We start from the raw sequence: 21,768 nt of genomic DNA, 5'->3' as shown, positions 1-21,768 counted from the left end.
GAGCCGCGCCCCGCCGCGGTGCGCCGCCGCCGCCGAGGGACCCGCGCCCGACTCCGTCCGGACCTGCGCCCCCCGCGTCAGTCCGCCTCCTGCATTTAGAAGGAGAGCGACGCCAGAACCCGCCGGGTGATTCCCAACGTGGGCCACACTGCGAGCCGGCACCGCGGCCACAGACCCGCTTCCGCGGCCCAGGCGCGGGGCGGCGAGAGCGGCGGGAGCGCGGCCAGACGCGGGCGCCGGGGTGGGCCTTACCGGCCGGAGGGTGCCCCCGGAAGGCGAGGAGACGGGTACGCCTGCGAGATCAAGTTTAAATGCGAGCCGCCGCGACCTGGCCCCAATTAGAGGCCAAACCTTTTATGTAAACAAGGAATAATTAGCTTTGGTAATAGATGCGTAAACAGAATCATCATGCATTGATTTGCTAATTGCCCTCCCGTCTCCTGACAATAGCCGGCATTTTGCTGTAGGTCTGACGGACCCTGTGCTGTGAGGACAGGTAAAGGGGTGCTGCACGCCAAAATAGGCGTAGTCCCCTCTTCCCCACCTCACCTCTCACCCCCCACCTGGGGGGGGCGGTCTCAGGCCCCACTTTTTTCTGACTACTAAATGCAACCCTGTCAGCTAATTCTCTTTTCTAACAGGAGGGAATACCAGGCTGGGTGGTTTAGTCGGCAGAATTCCAGCGGAGACAAGCCTGGGTAGGGTCGTGAAATTCCTGGACGTTGCAGTTCCCCCAAATAGTCGCACATGTTCCGTCCAGAACCCAGGACCCCCAAAGTCCCCGTCTTGGGAGCAATTGCCTATCTCGACTGGCCCCCAGGGCCCCTAAATTCAAAATGAAATCAGGATTGTTTGACTCGTTTAAGGCATAGCAGTCACATAGCCAGACTGCAAGACATCTGGGAAGTTCCTCAGAGGTCACTGTGCCCACCAGAGTGTATGGGTGTATCCAGTTGGCAAGGCATGGAGACCAACAAAAATTCTTGGGGGTCTAGATACAGCGCTACTGGCACCAGGCAGCTCCTGAGGACTTTGCAGACAGAAGGACCAGGGCACATAACCCCTACCCCCATCTGCACCCCAAGTGCATTTGCATAGTGGTCAGCACAGATTGGGGAAATGTTGCAAACGTCCACATCAAAGCCTGGGTGCCCACTGTGTGAGCCAGGATGACCAAGAGCTCCTGGTGCCTGCCCTCAAATCCTAGCCTGCCTTATCTCAGGGCTGACACACTCTCCACTGAGGCCACTGATGACCATAATCACCAGTTTTAGGGTCCTCCCAGGGAGGGATCCTGCATCAGAAAGGAAAGGTGCAGGCCCTGACTCTGTTGTCCCCTCTCTTCCCCACCTCCCGCCTTACCAGAGGCATACCTTTGTCGAGCACAGGCCCAAAGATGGCCAGGCTGTCGTCTATAGTGGTGCAATTCCAGCGGCGGCCCCGGAACTGGTGCTGGCACTCTTGGATACCCAGCTTCACGCCCTCAGCCACGCTGGGCATTATCTCGATATAATTGCGGCAGAAGCGCAGCTGCTTGGGGACCAGGCCTGGGATGGAGCCACAGAGCAGGGGCTGTGAGCCCAGAGATGTATACTGCTGGCCCAGGGCCAGGGACCTGTGGACAGACAGAGCAAGATGGCTTTGTTGGCAAAAAGCACACACTCACATGCGTCGCTTCTTAATGCACCCTCTAGGGTATCAGACTGAACCCTGGATTGGAACAGTGCAGAGCCTGCACTTGTGTGCTGCCTTCGCTAGGCCCACTTGTACAGGGCTGGGGACCTCAGACCCTCTCAGGGCCTGGGGCAGTGTAGTACCATGAAAGGAACCCTGGACTGGAAAGGCAGTGTTTGACCAGATCGGTCCCTTCCTTGCCCTTCAGGTCCCAGATGGTATTGAAGGTGATATAGGGGAATGCGACTCCTGGGACCAGATTGTGTTCTTTAAAACTGAAGAGTGAACTTTAGGAACAAACGGAGGTTAAGAACAGAATATATTTATTAAGGGAAAGAAAGCTGCTGTCCAGGAGAGGGACAGAAGGGAGACGTGAGCAGGTTACCCTGGGAAGCTGTCTCTTCCAGAGATGTTTATAGAGTAAAACCATGTGGTGAAGCATGTCTAAGTGGAGAACTTGCTTTGGTGGGCATGAGGTGGGACAAAACTATGGTCAACCAATGAGATTACAAGCACCATTGCTCAGGTAAAATTGGTTAAATTCAGGACCCAATGGGGAAGCGAGTCAAGTGGCAAGTGGGCATGAATGTAGAACAGTTTAGCCGGTAGTGGGTAGTGGTTGGCTTAGTGACTCTTCCTGGCTTCCTCAAGGTGATGATCAGTCCCAGATGCTTGTCTTTAGGGAGGTGAGCATGTATTCAATCTTTGGTCTCTAGGTCCGGCCCGCAGCATGAGCACCAGTCCCTCTCACAGTTGCAAGATATCTTGTCTTTCATGATGCCTCCTTGAGGGCCTGGCCCTGTCCAACAGCCTGTAGTATTTCTGTCTAACTCAGCTGCCTACAACAAAGGATGGGGACAGGAGATCTATGGAGTCCAGGATTCAAGGGGCCTCGTGGAGGCTGCAGTGACCTAAAGGGAGGAAGGCAACAAAGACAGGGTTTTGGGTTTTGATTTTATGTGGTGATAGGGATCGAACCCAGGGCCTCTTGCATGCAAGGCAAGAGCTCTGCCACTTAGTTCCAACCCTAGCCTTCAGAGGCTGGTTTGACCTCCACTCCGTCTCAGAAAAGAACAGAATCTCAGACACACATGCACACCACCATAGAAATGGCCCTCTGTTTCTTTCCCATAACACTGCGTGCTCGACCCCCAGCTTCCTAGCATCTTCCCTGGAAATCAATGGTACCAGGACCTCGGCACCAGGGCCTCCGTCTCTCTACAATTCCCCAGAAGTTTCTAGTTTATGTATTTATTTTTGCAGTGCTGGAGGTTGAACCCATGGCCTTGGTCATGCCAGGCCAGCACCCTACAAGTTTCTAGAGTGCTACCTTTTTTTTTTTTTAACAGCCAGGGATTGAACTCAGGCCCTTGCACTTATTCAACTGAGCTATCTCTCCGGCCCCTAGAGTGCCACCTTTGTTCTTGGAGCGCAGCTGTGTTTCAAGTTTAAATCAAGGTCAGGAGTAAGACCCCAGTGGTCACTGTCCCCAGCCAACACAGTGTGACTTTGGTCGAGCCATCCATCCTTCTGCCCGTTTTTCAATCAGTCGAGTCCACAGAAGGAAAGTTCTTATAGAGGGTGTAGGAAGCTGAATATATTAGAAAACCGAAGCAGTGCGGGAATTTCTAGCTTTCCTTTCCTTCCCCAGCACAGGAAAAACAGAAATGACGCTTTGTGGGAGAAGCCGAGAAAATGCCTTGTGGCTCTCAGTGGGGTTCCAAGCCAGTTGTGATCAGCCCCATGATGGCAGTATGAGCAGGAACTCGGGGGGACCCAGCTCTCTTCCTGTGTCCAGCATGACCAAGACTTTGGTCTAGGACTGGCCCACGTCAAGCTGCCCATGCAAAATAACAAGGAGAGCTCTGGAAAGGGCTCCCAGGAGAAGAGCCCAGGGCTGGGTCAGAAGAAAGCCACATATACCTTCCTGGCTGGGAACGGGGATGGACAAAACATCCACCATGCGTCCACTCTTGCCACCTGCCACATTACAGCACACTGTACCAACTTGAATATGGACAACATCCCTCATCCTCTAGCCAAGAAATCTGGGGCTTGCACAGTACATCGGCCTACCCAAGGCTTTCAGTACCAGGCTATGGCAGACGAGAGCACACTGTGCTACTTCCCTTCCATCCTCCTCCCACACTCTGGCTTGCGCCTGATCAACTGCAGGCTCCGAGGTGTGGCGCTTTCTAGGCAGTGTGCAGCCCCCTGGGCTGCCTCTGCTCCCAGTTGCCAGGGAGGAGGGATTGGGGCACCAGACCTGAAAGTTTGGATGGTGACATTTATGAAATATTTCCAGATCTGAAGCACTGACTGAACCCCCTTTTTAAATGGATTGATAGGGGCCGGGGAGATGGCTCAGTGGAATAAGCACTTGCCTGGCAATCGCAGTGGCCCAAATTCAATCCCCGGTTCCGCAAATAAATAAAATAAATGGATTGATAGATAGATTGATTGATTGGAGACAGGTCTTGCTTTGGGGTTCAGGCTGGCCTTGAACTCACTATGTGGCCCAGGCTGGCCTCAGACTCACGGTGATTCTCCTGCCTCAGCCTCTAGAGTGCTGGGATTACAGGAATGCTACACCTTACCTGAGCATTGGGCCAATTTCAAAGGTAGGAAGAGAGGCCCAATTTTAGTATAAGTGCTGCCGAAGCGAGCACAAGAGTGGCCCAAAGTTCTCACTTATCACTATTCTTGCTGGCAGTAGCTAATTATGGCTTCTTTTGTGCTCAGCTAAGCCCCATTGATGACCTGGCACATAGTAGGGTCTTTAATAGAACCTTATTTTAAAGACAATTTAGCCAGAGCTACTGAGTCACTCATGGAGACCTAATCTTCCTCAGCCATCCCCTGCCTTGTTGGTACTGCCCATCTGGGCCCCCAAGGGCTGGACACAGCTTCAGGTCTGAGTGAGAGAGACCCAGTGAGTCCAGAGGACAAGCACTGCTTGGCAGGGCCCTGCAGCACAGAGCAGACTAATGTGATGATAAGATACTCAGCATTTACTGGTGTGCTTCTGGCTGCTGTCACCTCGTGTTGTCCTCAGAGCAGGTCTGGGGGGCTGGAACCTCAACATCATCATCATCACTATCCCATTCCACAGACAAGGACCCTGAGGCCAGGGGGCTAAGCAGCCTGCCTGGGTCTGTGGGCTGTCAGTGTGGAGCTGAGCCACCTGCCCAGCTCAGGCTGCCTCCCATACCTTCTCCCTGAGCTAGGGCTCAAACCCAGCCTCATGCCTGCGACCGGTCTGGGCAGCTCTGTCCTGCCAACTGCCCTCCTGGCAGGCAGTAGATGGGAAGCTGGGCACGGCGCTGAGTCTGCACAGCTCAGCTAGCACCACCCAGGAGCTCCCATTCTGAGCTAGCTCCACCCGGTGCATGCAGTACAGTCTCCCTCCTCCTGCCCAGGAGCACCAAGGAGCCAGGAGGTGGCCTGCATCCAGGTCACCGATCTCAATACTTTCCTCGACCTCTTCATCCCCAGTGTCTTCATCTGTGAAACTGACATAATGGGAAGAGGAATAGAATAATTCCAGGAGCCTGACCTAAGGGAAGCCCTTGAGAAACGGTAGTCAACTGCAGCATCCATGGGGCAGGGGCTGTGCCCAGCACTGTCCTCTGCTTTTGTGGCCAGCCTCATTCCTCTCACCCTTGCATTTCTGATAGAACACTTCAGAACTCTGAGAGTTCTTCCTCCACAACACTGGGAATGATTCCTCTGCTCAGAGCAAAGACCTCTGCCCTGGCAGCTCTGGCCTAACAGGGCTGGGGAACAAGACATTTGTGATCTGGCAGCATGTAACCCAAAGGGGAGGGCAGAAGGACATTTCCAGTATGCGCCATTCCACAGTTTCAGCTTAGATCTGGACATCCTGCTGGTAATTAGCAAGGTCTCTGGGGTGGGGGCCCAGCTCCAAGGCTGGTGCTGCTGCTAAGGAGGCTGTGGCCGAGGGTTGACTTCTGCAGGATAGCTGCTTCCCCCGACGTGCCCTGCCACCCTTGATCCGAGCTCCTGCTCGTACGTGGTGGAATGTACATCCTCCACAACCTGATGGGCACCCAGCTGGAAGGAACCTCTCCTCTCTTTGTATGCTTCCTGTGCCTTGTGCAAACCTTCCCATCACAGAGTACCCAAGTGGTTTGTTTCTAATACTATTGGGCTAGGTGAATGTAGGTACCCAAGGATGGGGGAATGTCTCCCCCTCCTCTCCCAAACCTTCCTCAGTAACACACACACACACACACACACACACACACACACACACACACCAGCTTACTTGGCCTTCCACAGAGCCAGGCCCATGATAAGTACTTGCTGATGCTCAAAGCAAGGAATAACGGAAGGTTCCCCCATAAAGGCTGGCCTGATGTGCTCACCCCCAAGCTCCAGGCATCCGGAGGTTCCACCTACACACAGGACAAGACTTCTTGGTTCCGCTGAGGAAGTTCCTATGTGAAGATCTCAGACGATAGGCAAACTCCCAAAGGAGGTAGGGACCTGCATGGCACTGGCAGCTGGTGAGGGGGAGGGTAGACACCTGCCAGGCCTTCCCAGTTGAGCCAGGGGCTATTTATACTCAGTCCCTGCCCCTGCCTAGCCAAAGGGCTCTGCCACCTTCTCCATGGGGACAGCTCATCCTCCATTCCCACCACCCACTGCTCAGCTGGGCTCAGAACAGACAGGCAGCCAGGAAGATGGGCAGCAGGTACCAGCAAGCCACTGGCTGCTGGTGGAGACTTTGATGATAACCTCTTAGGGTGAAATTCTATATTTATCTATCTTTTTCTTTCTTTCTTTTCTTTTCTTTTCTTTTTTTTTCTTTTTTTCCAGAACCGGGGATTGAACTCAGGCCCTTGTACTTGCCAGGGAGCACTTATTCCCCTGAGCCATCTCCCCGGCCCTCTATCTATCTATCTATCTATCTATCTATCTATCTATCTATCTGGGTGCTACTGTGCAGCTAGGCTGAAACTCAAGCTAATCCTCCTGCCTCAGCCTCTCAAGTGCTGGGATTATAGGTGGGATTACACCACCACACTCAGCTAGATAAAAAACTTTAAGCAAACACCTGAAGTTAATCCCATTGTTGAATTGGCTCTACGCCATAACCCATTAGGTAAGCCCTGTGCTGGCGAAGAGCCTCCTTTGCACCAGACTTGGGTTTGTTTTGTTTTACCTTAAATCTTCCAACATAGGAATTTAGAGCCAAAGGAGTCTCAGAAGCCACCTGGTTCAGGCTGTTTCTTATCTGTGTCTGACCTTCATTAGCCAATCTCATCATTTCTTATACACTTGTACATCTTGTGTTAACCCTGACTGACACACCCACTTTTCCCCCAAAGGCACTCTCACATAACTTCCGTCCTTTCACTACATGTAGGGGCTGGGGAGATGGCTCAGTGGAATAAGAGCTTGTCTGGTAAGCACAGGAGCCTGAGTTCAGTCTCCAGTTCCACCAAAGAAAACACAACAGAACAAAACAAAAAAAAACCCCTCACTGCATGTAAAACAAATACAGAGAGGTTTGTTCCTCAAAAAAGTTAGATTACCACAGAATCCAAATTCCATCATAGGTATACATCCAAATGATCTGAGAATGAGGCCCCCAACAGATACTTGTCCAACAACATTCATGGCAGATGAACGACAGTGTGGTACCCAAATACAACGGAGTAGCATTCAGTTGTGAAAAGGGAAGAATGTCGCACATAACAGACAGGTCTTGGTAGCATTATGCTGAGTGAAACAAGCCAGCACAAAAGGATAAATACTGCGTAACTGAGCATATGAAGTATTATCCAGAGGGGCTGGAGAGATGGCTCAGTGGTCTAAAGCACCGACTTAGAACAAGCTAAGCAAAGCACAGGGACCGCGGTTCAATCCCCCAGCACCACATGCCAGCCAGCCCCGCCCCCTGGTGGGCTGAGCTGGCCACACACACACAAAATAAATAAATAAAATATTTAAAAAAAAAAAAAGAAATATTATCCAGAGACAGTAGATATTTAGACCCTAAATTTTTGCTAGGGATGATAGAAAAGTTCTGGAAATAGTAGTGATGTGTGTACAGCACTGGAGTGCATTAAACACCCTGGATTGTCCACTTGCAGATGACCACAGCGCTGTCTTCCTGGACCCTCGTCCCTCAGCTTTGCCCTCAGCCCCCACCAAAGGCCTCACTGCACATGCAAGACCCTCTTCCTCGCCTAATCCCGTCTTCTTTCCCATGGAACAGCTGGGCCCAGAAACACTGTCATTGTCCAGCTTGCACAGCCAGCTGGAGGATGGCAGGGGCAGTACTTAGGGCTTCCAGCTGCTACCAGGGCTCCTCTCCCTGAGCCACAGCACTCACTTGGAGCAGATGTCACCGTCCTGTAACACACAGGCCTTGGGAATGATATGCATTCTCAGATACTTCCTTAGGGCAGGGCACAGAGGGGTGGAAGGGATGGACCCAGAGTCCCCATAAGGTGGTAGAGCAGCCCGAGGGCTGTGGCCCAGGGAGAGGCTTCTCTCCTGCCCCCACCAGTCTTAGGGTGAGTTTTATGGCCAGGGTTTTCCCAGGCATGCTTTTCCTGCAATTGTGGGCTTCATGCCATCCCGTTTTCCCATGGGGATGCCTGACTGTCCCTGGCAGTAGGACATCTGATTCAAGGACTTAGTACCTCATGGGTGCTCATGAGAAAAGGGAGATGCTGGAAACTCCTGTGTGGTTGCCTGTCCCTTTCCCGACGGCCACTGGGGTGTCTTGATGAGCCCCACCAGGGCCAGGTACTTTGTGCCCCGCATGCTGGCTCCTGAGCAGACAGAGGCCTCACCTCCTCCGGCATGCAGAGGAGCTCCATCCTGGCCTACAGCAGGAGGGAAGCTGCCAAAAGGGAGAGGAAGGGCCTGAGAAATGACCCTTGAGGAAATAAGGAACCAAGCCCTGGCCCTGGAACTCATGGAAAACTCCCACGTGGATCCCAAGGCCATGGTCTCAGAGCTGGCAGGCGTCACACACACAGAGCCCAGCAAACTCAGGCACACGCGCCCGGCTTAGCGGGGAAGGGGTTGGGCTGTGGGTTGCGCGTCTAACTCCTAGAGCTCTCAAGGAGCTGCTCCCCACAGGAGAAGAGCTTAAGATCCACAAGCTGCCATCTGTCCTCAGCTGTCCCTTGGCTGCATGTGGAACGCACAGGGGCCTGGCATGTTGAGCACTGATCTCCTTCCTTCCAACATGCTGTTGTGGAGCCAGAGGGGCTCATGTGGTGCTACGGTCTGCTTGGTACCTTTGGAGGATTTCCAACTGCCTCCAAAAGGCTGCCTCTCCTCAAAGAAGTAGATATATTGCCATATAATCCCAGTATTTTATTTTATTTTTTTTTCCGGAACTGGGGATTGAACTCAGGCCCTTGCACTTGCTAGGGAAGTGCTTATTCCACTGAGCCATCTCCCCAGCCCCATCTGGGGAGCTGAAGCAGAGTATCCCAAGTCTAAGCCCAGGCTGAGCAGCTTAGTGACTTGACAAAACAGAAACTAAAAGATATAGCTCAGTGCAAAAGCCCCAGGCTGAATCCCCAGTAACCAACAAAAAGTGGAAACACCTGTGGACTCATCCCATTAACACTGGTTCATTCCCTCCCCAGGCACAGGGACTGATGGCTCCTCCTTGTCTCCAGCAGAGGAAGGGAGAGAAGGAAGAATGAGGGTGAGGATGAGCGTGTGGAGGGCAATGGCTGCTGCGCCTACAGAGCACTGGACCCCTGGCAGACAGGAGGCGGGTGCAGCAAGTGGGGTGCCCAGCCGCAGGGAGTAGGGAAAGCCTTGCCTTGGTAAACACATTCACCCACTGCCTGTTCACTCAACACACATGGAAGAGACAGCTCTGGATGTGGCAGTGCTCCGGGTACCAGGCCTATGGAGTAAATGAAGCAGCCATAGGTGCACCCAGACCAAGGGCCTCTGCCAAGAACAAACCGACAGGCGTGTGGTAAGAGCACCCAGTCTCAAGTGGGGGAGAGTGGGACCCAACTGCGAAGCATGGGAGCAACAGTAAAGTGGCTGGGGTGCCCTCAGGCACCTCCAGCAGGGAATAGCCTCAGCGTAGGAGGCAGGAAAAGGCAGAGCGGCTGCTGCACTCAGCTGGAGCCTGTGGCCGCACCGGAGAGGCAAAGGCTAAAAAGGGCTGAGTGCTGGTCTTTATTCTGCAACCTGGCAGCCCCTGAAGCCTCTAGAGCTGCACTTTGCACTTCTGATCTGGTCCAAAATAGGACAAGGCGTAGGCGCTGAAGACCAAAGGCTGGGAGGCTGGGTGGCCTTTGGTGCTAAGGAGAGCGAGGCCTGCCCGAGCACTGCAGCCTCTCAAGGTCCAGCTGCCCCCGATCTGGGTGAGCCGCCGAAGCTGCACAGAGCACTGCCCCCTGCCTGGGTCCCTGCCTGGGTCTGGACAGGGAATGGGCCCTCCAGCCAATGCAGGACAGTGGCCTTTAGAGCAGAGAAGAAGCCACAAATCAGGATCAGAGAAACAAGAGGAAGGCAGAAATATAAGGAAGGTTTTGAGCTGTGGTGAGCAGGAAAATGGAGACGGTGCTCACAGATACTGAATGTAGGTGGTGAAGCAGCTCTGGAAATAAAGACAGATAAAGGCTCTTGGGGTCAGGGCACCCACAGGCACCTGAGTCCAGACAGCGGGAGGGGTCCCCTGGAGCACAGGAGGAAGAGGGAGGCTAGACGTCAGATTTGGGAATCTTTGTCCTACGAGATACTTTGAGCCTGGCCTCCTCTGCAGGACTGAAGAGGCCAGTACATCTGAACACTGTCACCAAGGCAGGAAGCACCCCAAGATGGGGGCAGGCCAGCTAGCCAGCCTTAGGCCACTGAAGCTCACACCAAGGGGCTAGAACTTGGAGCAGGAAGTCAGCAAACCTCCCAGAAGTCTGCAAGCAGCAGCTCAGTCGAGCCTGGCTTCGCTTTCCTAGCATTCCTGAAGTGTGCCCGTAGAGGGAGGCAGCCAGCATGGGCAGCCTCCCTCCTCTGCTCTGTCTTTGTTGAGCTTCTCTCCTTGCTGGGCCAGAGCGTGGGTGCTTCCTAACCCCCTCACCATCCCGTCCTCATCCTGATTCTTCCACACCAGGAGCAGCTAGGGCCTAAGTCTGCCTCAGCTAACATCTGGCCTGTGGGGTTTTGTCCAGTCCTTCTTAGGCCTGTCACCCTGCACTGTATCACCAACATCTTCAGGGCCCTGGAGGAGCAAGGAAGCAGGACCTCAGGGAGAACCTGAGGGGGAAGATAGTATTCCTGGTCATGGACTGCATGAGGGGTGAAAGCCTCACATGCAAGAAGAAAGCCAACCTGGACATAGCGGTGCGAGCCTGTGATCCCAGCACTCAGGAGGCCGAGGCAGGAACATTACCACAAGTTCAAGGCCACCTGGGCTCCCAAATGAGTTCAAGGACAGCCTGAACTACATAGCAAGACCCTATCTCCAAAATCAAAAACACAAAAAACCAAAGCTAAAGTACCAAAACACCCTTCCCACCCAGGAGCATACTCCGAGGATGGGCCAGCCAGCCTAGCAGCAGCAGAGCCTCTCCTTCCTCTCCCTCCCTGAGCACTCACATGAGACCCACACACACCAAGTGACATTCTATGAGTGACTCTAACAACTCCTGTATGCCCCCAACTTCTAAAGATTTGCTTTCAGGGCCAAGCAGGGCCCACAGGAGGCCAAGAACCTACCAGGGGCCCTGAGAAACCAGAAAGGGCTCAGTTTGGGACATGTGAAGGAAGAGAAGGGTGTGGGCAGCCATGTGTATGCCTCCAAGACTGGGCAACCCTGCCTTGGTCCTGGTGGGACTTAGCAAGCTGTTTCTTTGGGGAGTGAAGCTGGGCCCAGGGAGGAAGCGGTAGAATCCAGGCTGGAATGTTTCAGCTTTTGCTCTCCACAGCTGCCCCTGGCCTGGCCTGAGACAACCTGATCGGATGTGACAAGACGGCCTGAAAAATGTTAGAACCTGTAAAATGTGTAGGCCTATTTGTTATTGGGTTGAGAGCACAAGGAAGGTGAAGTTGGTCTGAGGGGATGAGGGGTTCTCTTTCGGCCAATTGGGAATGGGGCCCAGACCAGGATGGAGGGCCCAGGGAAGAATAAGGAAGGTGGGAACCAAGGGGCAGTAGGAGAGGAGTCCAGAGAAGTGACAGCAGAGGGAGTGCTCCCGCAGTCCTGGCCTGCCAAGTGCCCTACCTGGTCTCCCAACAAGAGGGGGCACCTCCAGAGGATACCAAGACCTTCATCCAGAAAGACACAAGATGGGGCAGGGAAGAGCCTGAACCCAGTACATGCAAAATGGCTGGAAGGACCACACTAGGGGCTTCGAACTCAGACCCCAAAGCATCTCCACAAGTATTATAGGGGATGGTTTCCCAGAGAGCAGGCCAAGAACTAGGTCCATTTCTCTACCTTGCCAAGCAGTTCACAGGTGAGCCTCGACTTTCTCCACTATTTAGGTCCTCACTTTCAGAACTGCCTTCAGACACACTCAGTTAGATTATTACAGGGCAACTGAGGCTCAAAGACTTGCTTGGGATAACATTTGTGCCCATTAAGGTCAATGACTTTCTTAGTTCCCTCTAAATGGGCTGAGTAAGAGATGCTGGGCATTCCAGAAACCCAGGTAGAAAAAGAAAGAGGGAGAGACAGAGGGAAGGGAGAGAGAGAGAGAGAGAGAGAGAGAGAGAGAGAGAGAGAGAGAGAGAGAGAGATCAGGGACCAGGTGTCTCTGGAGTACTCACTGGGTATAAGGTAGATATGCAATGAAACCCTGTTTAATAGAAGCCTTTGCCTGAGTAGGTACTTTTGCTGGCCTCTGGCTAGCTGGAAGAAAGTATGTGGGACCAAGGTGGTAGCTGGAAAGGCCCTGGGAGCTTCCGTGAACAGCTGTACGTGTCATCGTTCCCACACAGTACCAAGGCACAAAATGCCAAAGCTGAGTGGGAACCTGGACACCACCCAGTCGGGCATCTTGGGGAAAACAAGGCCTGCAGAAATGATGTAACTTGTTCAGTGTTTTTCGACTGGTTAGAGGCACTCCAGGGAGGTCATCCGAGGCCTCTGACTCCCAGTGAGAGCTTCTCCTTTACACCCCACAAATCCTTCTCAAAGCCAGATCTGTGCCTTCATTCAGCACCTACACATTACCTGCCTAGAGTACCTGAGATGTGTGCCCCAACCAGAGCTGGGACCATGGCGGCAGAGTGTGAAAAGTCTCATTTGCAGTGGGAACTCTAAGCGATGAATTCAGGATAGGGAGGAGCTGGGAGAGGGATTTCAGAGGGATGATGTTGGACCTAAGCTTTGAAGTCCCTTTCAGTTTGGATATCTTTTTCTCCAGAAGCTCTGCCATATTTCTTTGCCTCCTTGTCTGCCAGTCTGAATTCTAATTTAAAACATTGGCATCTTTAGCTCATTTTCACCTTGTAACACTTCTTCCCTTCCTGACCTTCCTGGTCTGGGGAGTTTGTCTCCCACTTTACAAGTGGAGAAAGGAGAGTCTAACAGGGCCAGGCTGCTTGCCCTGCACGGCTGGTTCTGCTGGTTCCCAGGCCAGGGCTGGTATCCATACCATCTTCACTTTGGAGCCCAGTTCCATTAAAATACAAGACAGCTGGGGCTGGGGAGATGGCTCAGTAGAACAAGCGCTTGCCAGGCAAGTGCAAGGGCCTGAGTTCAATCCCTGGTTCCGCCAAAAACATCAAACAAAAAAAGACAGACTGCCCCAGTGTCCGTTCCCCCCTTTGACTCCCATTTGTCCCTCAAGTGTTGACCCCCATCTCCAATTGCAGCCTCCCTCCAGTCATTCCCCTAGCTCCCACATTCTCCTCAGGGGTAACACTGACCATGTCTGGAATCACCCATCTTCTCTCCCCCACTACAGACAAAGGTGAGGCTTGTTGGAAAGTCCCTAAACTCACTTTAGTACTAGGCCGAATGCCTGCTTCACCACGGAGGGTCTCCAAGCCATCCCACCTGGCTACCCTAGCCATCCCTGCCCTCCCCCACACCGCACAGGGTGCCCCCCTCCTAAGCCTTAGATAAGGAAGGGCCCTGCTCCATGTCTGGGCCATCCACCCAGCTGCTAGCTCCACCATATCCGGAGACCTGTTCTCTAAGCCTCAGAAGTACTCCAGCAGGGCATGCAGACAGAGCTCGCTGTGCGGCAGCTCCCAAACGCTTCAGAGGGCCACCAACCCAGCATGTCTTCATTCGAAGAATATGGACACGGGGCCAGTCAGAGATATACATAGGGGCACTTTTTGTCTTTCAAGAATTTCCAGGGCTGGTGAGATGGCTCAGTGGTCTAAAGCACTTACTTAGAACAAGCTTGGCAGAGCACAGGGACCGCGGTTCAATCCCCCAGCACCACATGCCAGCCAGCCCCGCCCCCTGGTGGGCTGAGCTGGCCACACACACACACACACATAAATAAATGAATAAAATTTTTAAAAAAAGAATTTCCAGCTCCAAAAGTAGCTTCGGAGCTGTCCCCGGTGGCCCACGTTCCTCTCCTGTGGGTGCCTACATGCTACCAGTTCTGCTCACGACCAGGGAGACATCCTCTAAGACCTCACCTACCTCCACTGTCCCACCACTCCCTTACACTACACCCTTTGGGGCCCAAGGACATTTACAGGGCAGTTGGCTGCTAGGGTCAGGAAGCAGGCAGTAGACTATGGTGGCCAGCCCACTTGGGGGTGGTTTTGAATAACCCAGCCAGACATTTGGGCTCCAACACCAGACCTGCTGGACCAGACCATCTGGGGAGGAGTCACAAAGCGGGCTCATTAAAAACCTCCCCCAGAAGTATGACAATAGGAGGGCAGGAGATGGTGCAATCGGAGGTACCCAACCTCCCCAATAAAGCTCACTGACCAAAGATGTTTCACCTGAATCTGACACGCTTTAAGTGGTAAATTTTGGTTACCTGGGAAACATGAGGGATAGAGGAACAAACCAACTGGCACTACAGGGAAGCAACTGGACAATTTCACAATATAGGACATTCTGAAAAACTATAGGCCTGAACTCTTTTAGAGGTCAGGTTTTTGTTTTTGTTTTAAAGTTTTTATAAATATATATTTTTTTAATTTGATAAAACAGGGTCTTGCTCTGCAGGTCAGATTTGTAATGATCCTCCTGTCTCAGCCTTCCCATTGCTGGGATTACAGGTGTGCACCACCACGCCCATCTTGGTCTCTCTTGGTGGCTGGCCGGCTCAGGGTGCCTGAGGGTAGGGCCTGCGTGGCATGTGGTGGGGAGATCAAACCCTGGTCCCTGCACTTGCCTAAGCAGCAGTTAGTCGGCTGATCTATCTCAGCAGCCCGAGGTTAGTTGTTAAAAGCATATGGGCAGCAGTTTTTACTTAGCAGGCATAACATGTATCACTTACTGTATTTTGTCTGCTTCCATCTACTGAAATGAAGCAACATGAGGACAAGGATCTTGGTTCATTTTATTTACTTTTATATTCATAAATCCTAGAATGCTACCCTAATATTGAATTTATTATTAATCATTTTATTTCATTATTAATCTTAATAAACTATTTTTAAAAGCCATATGGGCACATAGAAGAAATGTTTCATATTAAAGTGAATCTAAGACATAACAATCAAATAATTGGAACTTGGTTTGAAAATTCTATCTATAAAGTCTTTGAGGATAACTAGAGAAATCTAAGTCATTACGAATTTTTGATAATTTTGTAAAGCGTGATGATGGCTTGAGGTCAGGGAGTCATCTTTACATTTTGGAAATGCATACAGGATTTGTAATAACTATAATTTGGAATTGCTCAAGCAGTCGCATTGTGCGTGCGCGCGTGCACGTGTGTCCATGCTGGGCAGTGGAGAAACAACGGCAAAATGTTGCAAACAGTTTCACTAGAAAGTGCTTGCTCCTCCTACAATTTTTTCTACCCTTTTCAGTTTTGAGGACTGATCCCAGGCCCCCGCAGCATGCCGGGCAATCGCTACACCCCCAGCACGGATTAACAATCTTCACAATAAAGCTGAATTACGACAACAAACATTCCAGCGGGTTGGAGGCACCTCTGGACCCGCGCGGGGCTCGAACGCTTGGCCTCGTGGGCCGGAGCCCAGCTGGCGGCCGAGTCGCCCGACCCCGCCGGCGCTGCAGCCCCGCCCGCGGCAGCGGCAGGTGCGCGGGCAGGAGGCGCCGGCTGCAGGGCGGGGGCCGCGCCCCACCCGGCGCTCAGGGCGACGCTCGGCTGCGGCTTTCGAGGCGGGTATTTCCAGCGCGCTCCCAGGAGGTCTCCGGGCCGTCCCCCACGGCGCTCGGGACGCAGGTGAAGGCAGCGCGGCACCTGGCCCGCCCCGCCCTGCTCAGCGGGCTGCGCGAGTTCAAAGCGCCGGCTTCCCCTGCCGCCGGCCGCCGAGCGAGCCTCAACACCTGCCGCACCCCTCCCGCCCGGCCGGCAGTCCCGGGTCCCCGCCGGCTCCTGCGCTGTGTGGTCTCGTTCACGCCTTTCTTCTCGCGGGCCTGCGATTTGCAAGCAGCCACTCGGGCCAAGGCGGCCCCGCGTGCGGGACCCAGCGTCTTGCACCTAGCGGGGCGGTCGCTGGCTCTCAGGGCTTCAAGGCAAAGGGTGAAGTACTTCGTGACTTGTGAAGAAAGTACCGTTGTGTCCCCGCCCGGGAGAAAGGGATTTGAGCGTCCTGGGCGCCGGGGTATCTTCCCTTCGCCTTTAGGGGCGGCAAGGCTGAGAGGCAAGCCGGGGGTTCCGGACAGGCCGGAGCCTCGCCCAGCCCACGGAGGTCTGCGGCTGGGCCTCTTTGGTCGCCAGCACCACCCCGAGAAACAGGGGAGCCCTTCCCTGCTTGTCAGTCCCCAGCGCTGCCCTCCTCCTCTTTCTGTCCTGGCTTCTCCAAAGTCTCCACCTTTGCAGCCAGGACAGCAAAAGCGTTTTTGATCAGCAGCACCTGAGTGCAAAGTGTTCGGGCTTGCCCTCATTTGCATACTCGCAGGTATAAATCACACGCTGGCCTCTGCGCTCCTGTTTTATGTGCATTGCTAAACACGAACATCTACTGGGAAAGGGTAGGCGAAAATATATTGGAAGAAACTGTCCTCCTCCAGGGGAAGGCATCATCTGGTGAACCCTTCTCAGGCCTTTCCTTCTTCCTGATGGTCCCATCTGTTTTCTTGTCCTGGCAGAAACTGAGAGCTGCAGGGTGCCAACCAACACTCTTGGATTCAAGGTCTTAATCCCTGGCCCCCAGGGGTCAGCCACCTCTTTCCTTGTCCTGCCCTCCCCAGGCCTCCTTCTCCCTGGCCTCTGACTGGAAATGATTGCTCTGCTTGCGAGCCCCCAGCCTCTCACCCCTCTGGCTGGGTTCCCCCCTCACCTGCACCTATAGGTTGCAGCAGGCAGCCAGCACCAGCAGAGCCTGGTGCAGGGAGCTTTTATCTGTTCAGTCTCCTCCTTATTCACATTTATGACAGAAGTAGGTGGGCATTCCTTCCAGGGGAAACATGATTTGTGAAGAGAAGATAAATCAGGCTACACACACTCACTCTCACACACACACACACATTTAAAGTCAAAAAAATTCCGAGTGAACTGTGTGTTGAACTTGAGGCAGAATATCAATGCAGATAGCAGGGCGGGCTCCTCAGGAATCAGCTTGGCCTAGAGGCAGGCTGGAGTTGCCACAGACAGGAAGCAGGGCCCAACAGTCAGGGGGAGATGAGGTAATGGGGGTGCCTTTATGAAGACACTCAAAGCTATAAATGAAAATGAAGGGGAGCGCTTTTACAGGTGCGTACTCAATGGTGAATAAGATAGTAATGGTGAATTTATTTGGGTAGGCAGTAGTTAATAAGGCATGAGGAAATACTTTTACTGAGCTCTGCTGTAAGTAAAGGAGGGAAAGAATCTCTCTTCTAGGGCACTCAGAGTAGTTATTATTATTTGCAGAAGTGGCTAATATTTATTGAGCCCTGACTAGGTGCCAGGTACAGGTAAAGCGTTTATGTAGAATATAACCTTTAATTTGCTGAAGAACCCAGTTACGCTGTTATCCCCATTTGACTGATAATGACGTGGCTTAGAGAGGCTAGGTAACTTGTCTAGGGTCACACAGCTGGGAGATGGTGGGGTTGAAATGGCTAATAAAGCAGTGAGAGAGGCATTTATGGGGCAGAGGGCTGCACGGAGCATGTCAGCAGAGGCTAAGACTCAGGTCTGTCCTGCCACTCAGGCTGTACACTGGACTAACAGCCCTGTAAAACAGTGCTGGGGCCCCGGCCTACTGACCTTTTTCTTTTGACTGCTGGCATGAGTCTTCCACACTTGGATGTTTCTCTGTATCTTAGACAGGGCCAGACCCAGCCTCAAGGCATCCTTGGGGAGAGAAGACTCTGTCCCAGGGCTAGAGGGAAAAGTGAGGCCAGACAGGTACATTCAGAAGACCATAGAGAATTCCAGCTGGCAGGGGCTCAAGACAACTTGTCTAAGGTGCAAAGCCCAACACATAATGGCAAATGTGGGCACTGAGTTCTCAAGAGAGATCACCAGAGATGTTTTCAGTCACCAAGCCTCAAGAGGTAGCTGCTGTCTCCATTTCACAGATGAATAAACTGAGGCTCAGAAAGCACATAAACTAGGAAGTAGAGGTAGAGCTTGACCTCACAGTCGATAGCGGCGCTATTTTGCCTCTTGGTCTAGATCCTACCTGCATGATAGCCAGCTCATTCCAGCACCCAGCGTGTACTCCACACTGAACTGAACAAGGCCAAGAGTGACCACAACAGTGTCACTGCCTGATCCTGGAGAAGAGTGTGATCCAGCAGACAGGCCAGGGGCGCAGGAGCCTCCAGCTGGATCCAACCAGATTACAAACCGTCGCTAATACAGCTGGAAAGATCAGGAGCAGGAGCAGGATGGTGATGGAAATCCAAGAAATTTCAAAAGGTGTGCTTTGTGCTCATGTGTATGCCCTCAGAGAAGAGGAAGAGGAAGAGCACAGTGGAGACAGCGACTAACTCAAAACACACAGGACCGGGAAGTAAGGAGACCAGGGCCTGACGTCCCACAAGTAGCAAAATGGTGAGCATCAGGAACTTGAAAGAAGCCCCCTTCCCCAGACAGGACAGGATGGAACTGTGAGGTCACACAGCCCAGCCTGCAGATGGGGAGGGCACAGAGCTGAGGCCAGCCCTCCCTCATCTCCTGGAGCTCAGAGCTGCACCAGCAAGGAGAAGATGCAAATCAAAGGTGCAGTGTGACAGCCCACTGCAGCCCACACTAGCCACGCTTCCTTTTCCTTTCCTCCAGATTGAATCAAGGCTTTGGGTACGCTAGGCAACTGCTCTGCCACTGAGCTACATCCCTATGCCTTTTTTAAAATTCAGTTTTGAGACCAGGCCTGCCTAAGTGGCCCAGGCTGGCCTTGAGTTCTAGATCCCCTTGGAGCACCCTGAGTGCCTGGGGTGACAGGTATAGCACATGCCACCGCGGCGGCTACTGGCCATGCTTTCAGGACAGCAATCTGTGCAGTCTCAGGAGTTCCTTTCTTTTCTCAGACTGTATTTTCCTCTGCCCAATTCCTCGCGTGCTATGGTTCATGAATCTCTTTGCCTTGAGAAAGAGGCTAGACTATCTTTTTCTTTGTTATTGTTCAGTTTTATTTTTTTCTTCTGGTGGCATTGAGGATGGAACCCAAGGCACTCTACCAGTGAGCTATATCCTCAGCCCTTTTCAATTTTATTTTGAGACAGACTCCCTGCCTCAGCTTCACTTACAGCTGGGATTTCTGGTATGTGCTGCTAGGTTTGGCTGACGTGCTGGGATACCTTACCTGCTTATCTTCATCCTTGTGCGCTTTTGCTTTGGACCTTGTGTCCTGCCCTCGGATGGTGAGTCTCTGGCCCTCCTCTGGCATGAAGCCTGTCATCTTTGCTCCACCAGGAACAGCCTCCAGCATTTGCATCTCAAATCTCTTAACCTCTATCTGCATATCCAGGCCCTGTGTGAGTACCCCTGAGCTCACTCCTTTTGTGTGGCCAGAACTGGGCCGGTGCTGGAATGAAACCCAGCCACTCAAAAAGAGGATGGCTGACGCTAATAGGGGAGGCCGGAGGGGTCTCTGGAGCTGGCACATGGGCACAGGGACTCTGGCATGTGTACCTCAGGGCCGATGGGCCTCCTCAGGCCCTGCTCTTTGGTTGCTAACCCTCACTTACTTACTTCTGATCCAGGAAAGCTGCCTAAGCAAAAGCAGCTGCTGGCATCCTCTTCAAACATTGCCCAGCACACAGGGCCCTAGACCAGGGGCTCAGGCTCTGGACACTGACACCGAACTGACGCAGGGAGTTCCTCAGCCACTCTGTCAGGCCACACAGAGCCCTGCCTCTGTCTTGCCTTCCAGCACTTACCCTGAAGGTGCTGGTCATTCCCGGCCTCCCAAATAACTCTTCATTGCTCACACACACACACACACACACACACACACACACACACACACACGTGTCACAGCTTTTCATTTGGTTGGGATGAATGGAAGATTAGAAACAGCAGACTGCTCAGTGAACTTATTATGGGTGGACAGAAGTAGAAGACCCGGCTGATGTCCTGGTGGCGGTGAGCAGCACAGGTCCCTGTGGGTCGGGGTGACCCAGCTGACTTGGTTCTGCACCTGTCCTGTTGGAAAGACTGTTTCCTAACAAAAAACCATTAGTTTCACCTACTTGAGAGAGGCTGTAAGAAGGCATAACTGAAATAATGTGGGCGAAGCTTTAATCGCAGCCTCTGGAACACAGAAGCACAATAAATGGTGGCCACCTGAAGACCATGGTCCTCCTGCATGACCAGTACTGTGGTATGTGCTGTCCATGTTCTAACCCTAACCCTTCTAACAGCTCTGTAAGGGAAGTATGCTATCATCACCTTCACTTGGTTGGGGAAATTGAGGCAGACACTGGTTCAAGTTACCCAGATAATCGGACCTTATCCTGAGCCTGTAGACTTGGCCACAGTACTCTCCAGTCCTTGGCTGGGAATCCCAGGAGAGATGGCCCGTGTGTGTCTCTTTCTAGCAGTTTAGGGCTGAGCACTTACTCATGGGAACGCAGAGACACAAGTGTCACATGGCCTCTGACCTGACGAGCTCCCAGTCTCACTTTGCGACAGCTACTAAACAGCAGTGATAGGGCTGGGATATAGCTCAGGAGCATAAGTGCCTGCCTGGCAAGGGCAAGGCCTGAGTTCAATCCCAGGTACCAAAGGGAAAAAAGAAAAGTGATAGAAAGCCTAATGTGGGAAAGGGATTTCTCCTACCAGCATGACAAGGGTCAGTGCAGAAACACTATGCACGTCATCCCGGCCAGACAGCCTCAAGCCCTAAGTCCTGGATACAAAGCTGTGCCTGAGTAGTCCTGGGTTTCTGACTGCCACACGGGCAGGGAAGGAATTGAGCTGGATAATAAACCAACTGGCTGAGTGTTTAATTCATGTACTCATACATGAATTCATTCATTGACTCATTCATTCATTTATTCATTCACTCATCATTCATTCACTCATTCATTCATTCACTCATTCATTCATTCATTCACTCACTCATTCATTCAGTCGTCCACCTCCATCTCTACTAGGACGGGTGCTCTGGACTGAACTAGTTCACACAGGGAGATTAAAAAAGAAGTTGAAGGAAACACAGCTTGACTTTGGAGAAAAATAAGACCAGAAGGACAAAGTGAAAGATGAAAGGGGCAGGAGAATCTTCTAGGCCACATTTTCCAAATAGATAATAGCTGATATACTTGGGGAGAAAGGGCTCCTGGGTTAACTACTATTAAGACACAGGTTAAACAAGTGAAAATAGGCATCTCCCCAGCTGCTAAAATTCTCTTCCATGCTGCTAAGATTCCAATGAGCCCAGCAAATAGTGAGAGGCTCCCCAAGGGCAGGAAGCAATTTCTAAATTGACCTCAAGGGCTTTCTCCACAGGATTTTGTAGCACTGAAGTTGCAAGACACACTTGGTGAGACCGCTCTGGACCAAAAGTTGAGCAGAAGAGCCA

General features: G+C 52.4%; 1 protein-coding gene across 1 annotated transcript in view; it reads right to left on the bottom strand.

The window, feature by feature from the left end:
- Wnt3 (Wnt family member 3) overlaps window positions 1-21,768 on the bottom strand; it is a 45,398-nt gene that overhangs the window by 7,515 nt on the left and 16,115 nt on the right. Inside the window, exon 2 of the mRNA XM_004629988.2 lies at window positions 1,374-1,615. Within this exon, the coding sequence (XP_004630045.1) occupies window positions 1,374-1,615 (242 nt within the window). The remainder of the gene's footprint in view (window positions 1-1,373; window positions 1,616-21,768) is intronic.

Source organism: Octodon degus, unplaced genomic scaffold (assembly GCF_000260255.1).
Source record: "Octodon degus isolate 3935 unplaced genomic scaffold, OctDeg1.0 scaffold00033, whole genome shotgun sequence".
Taxonomy (NCBI): Eukaryota; Metazoa; Chordata; class Mammalia; order Rodentia; family Octodontidae; genus Octodon; species Octodon degus.
Note: the sequence above shows the minus strand (reverse complement) of the source record. Positions and strands in the feature narration are given on the sequence as shown.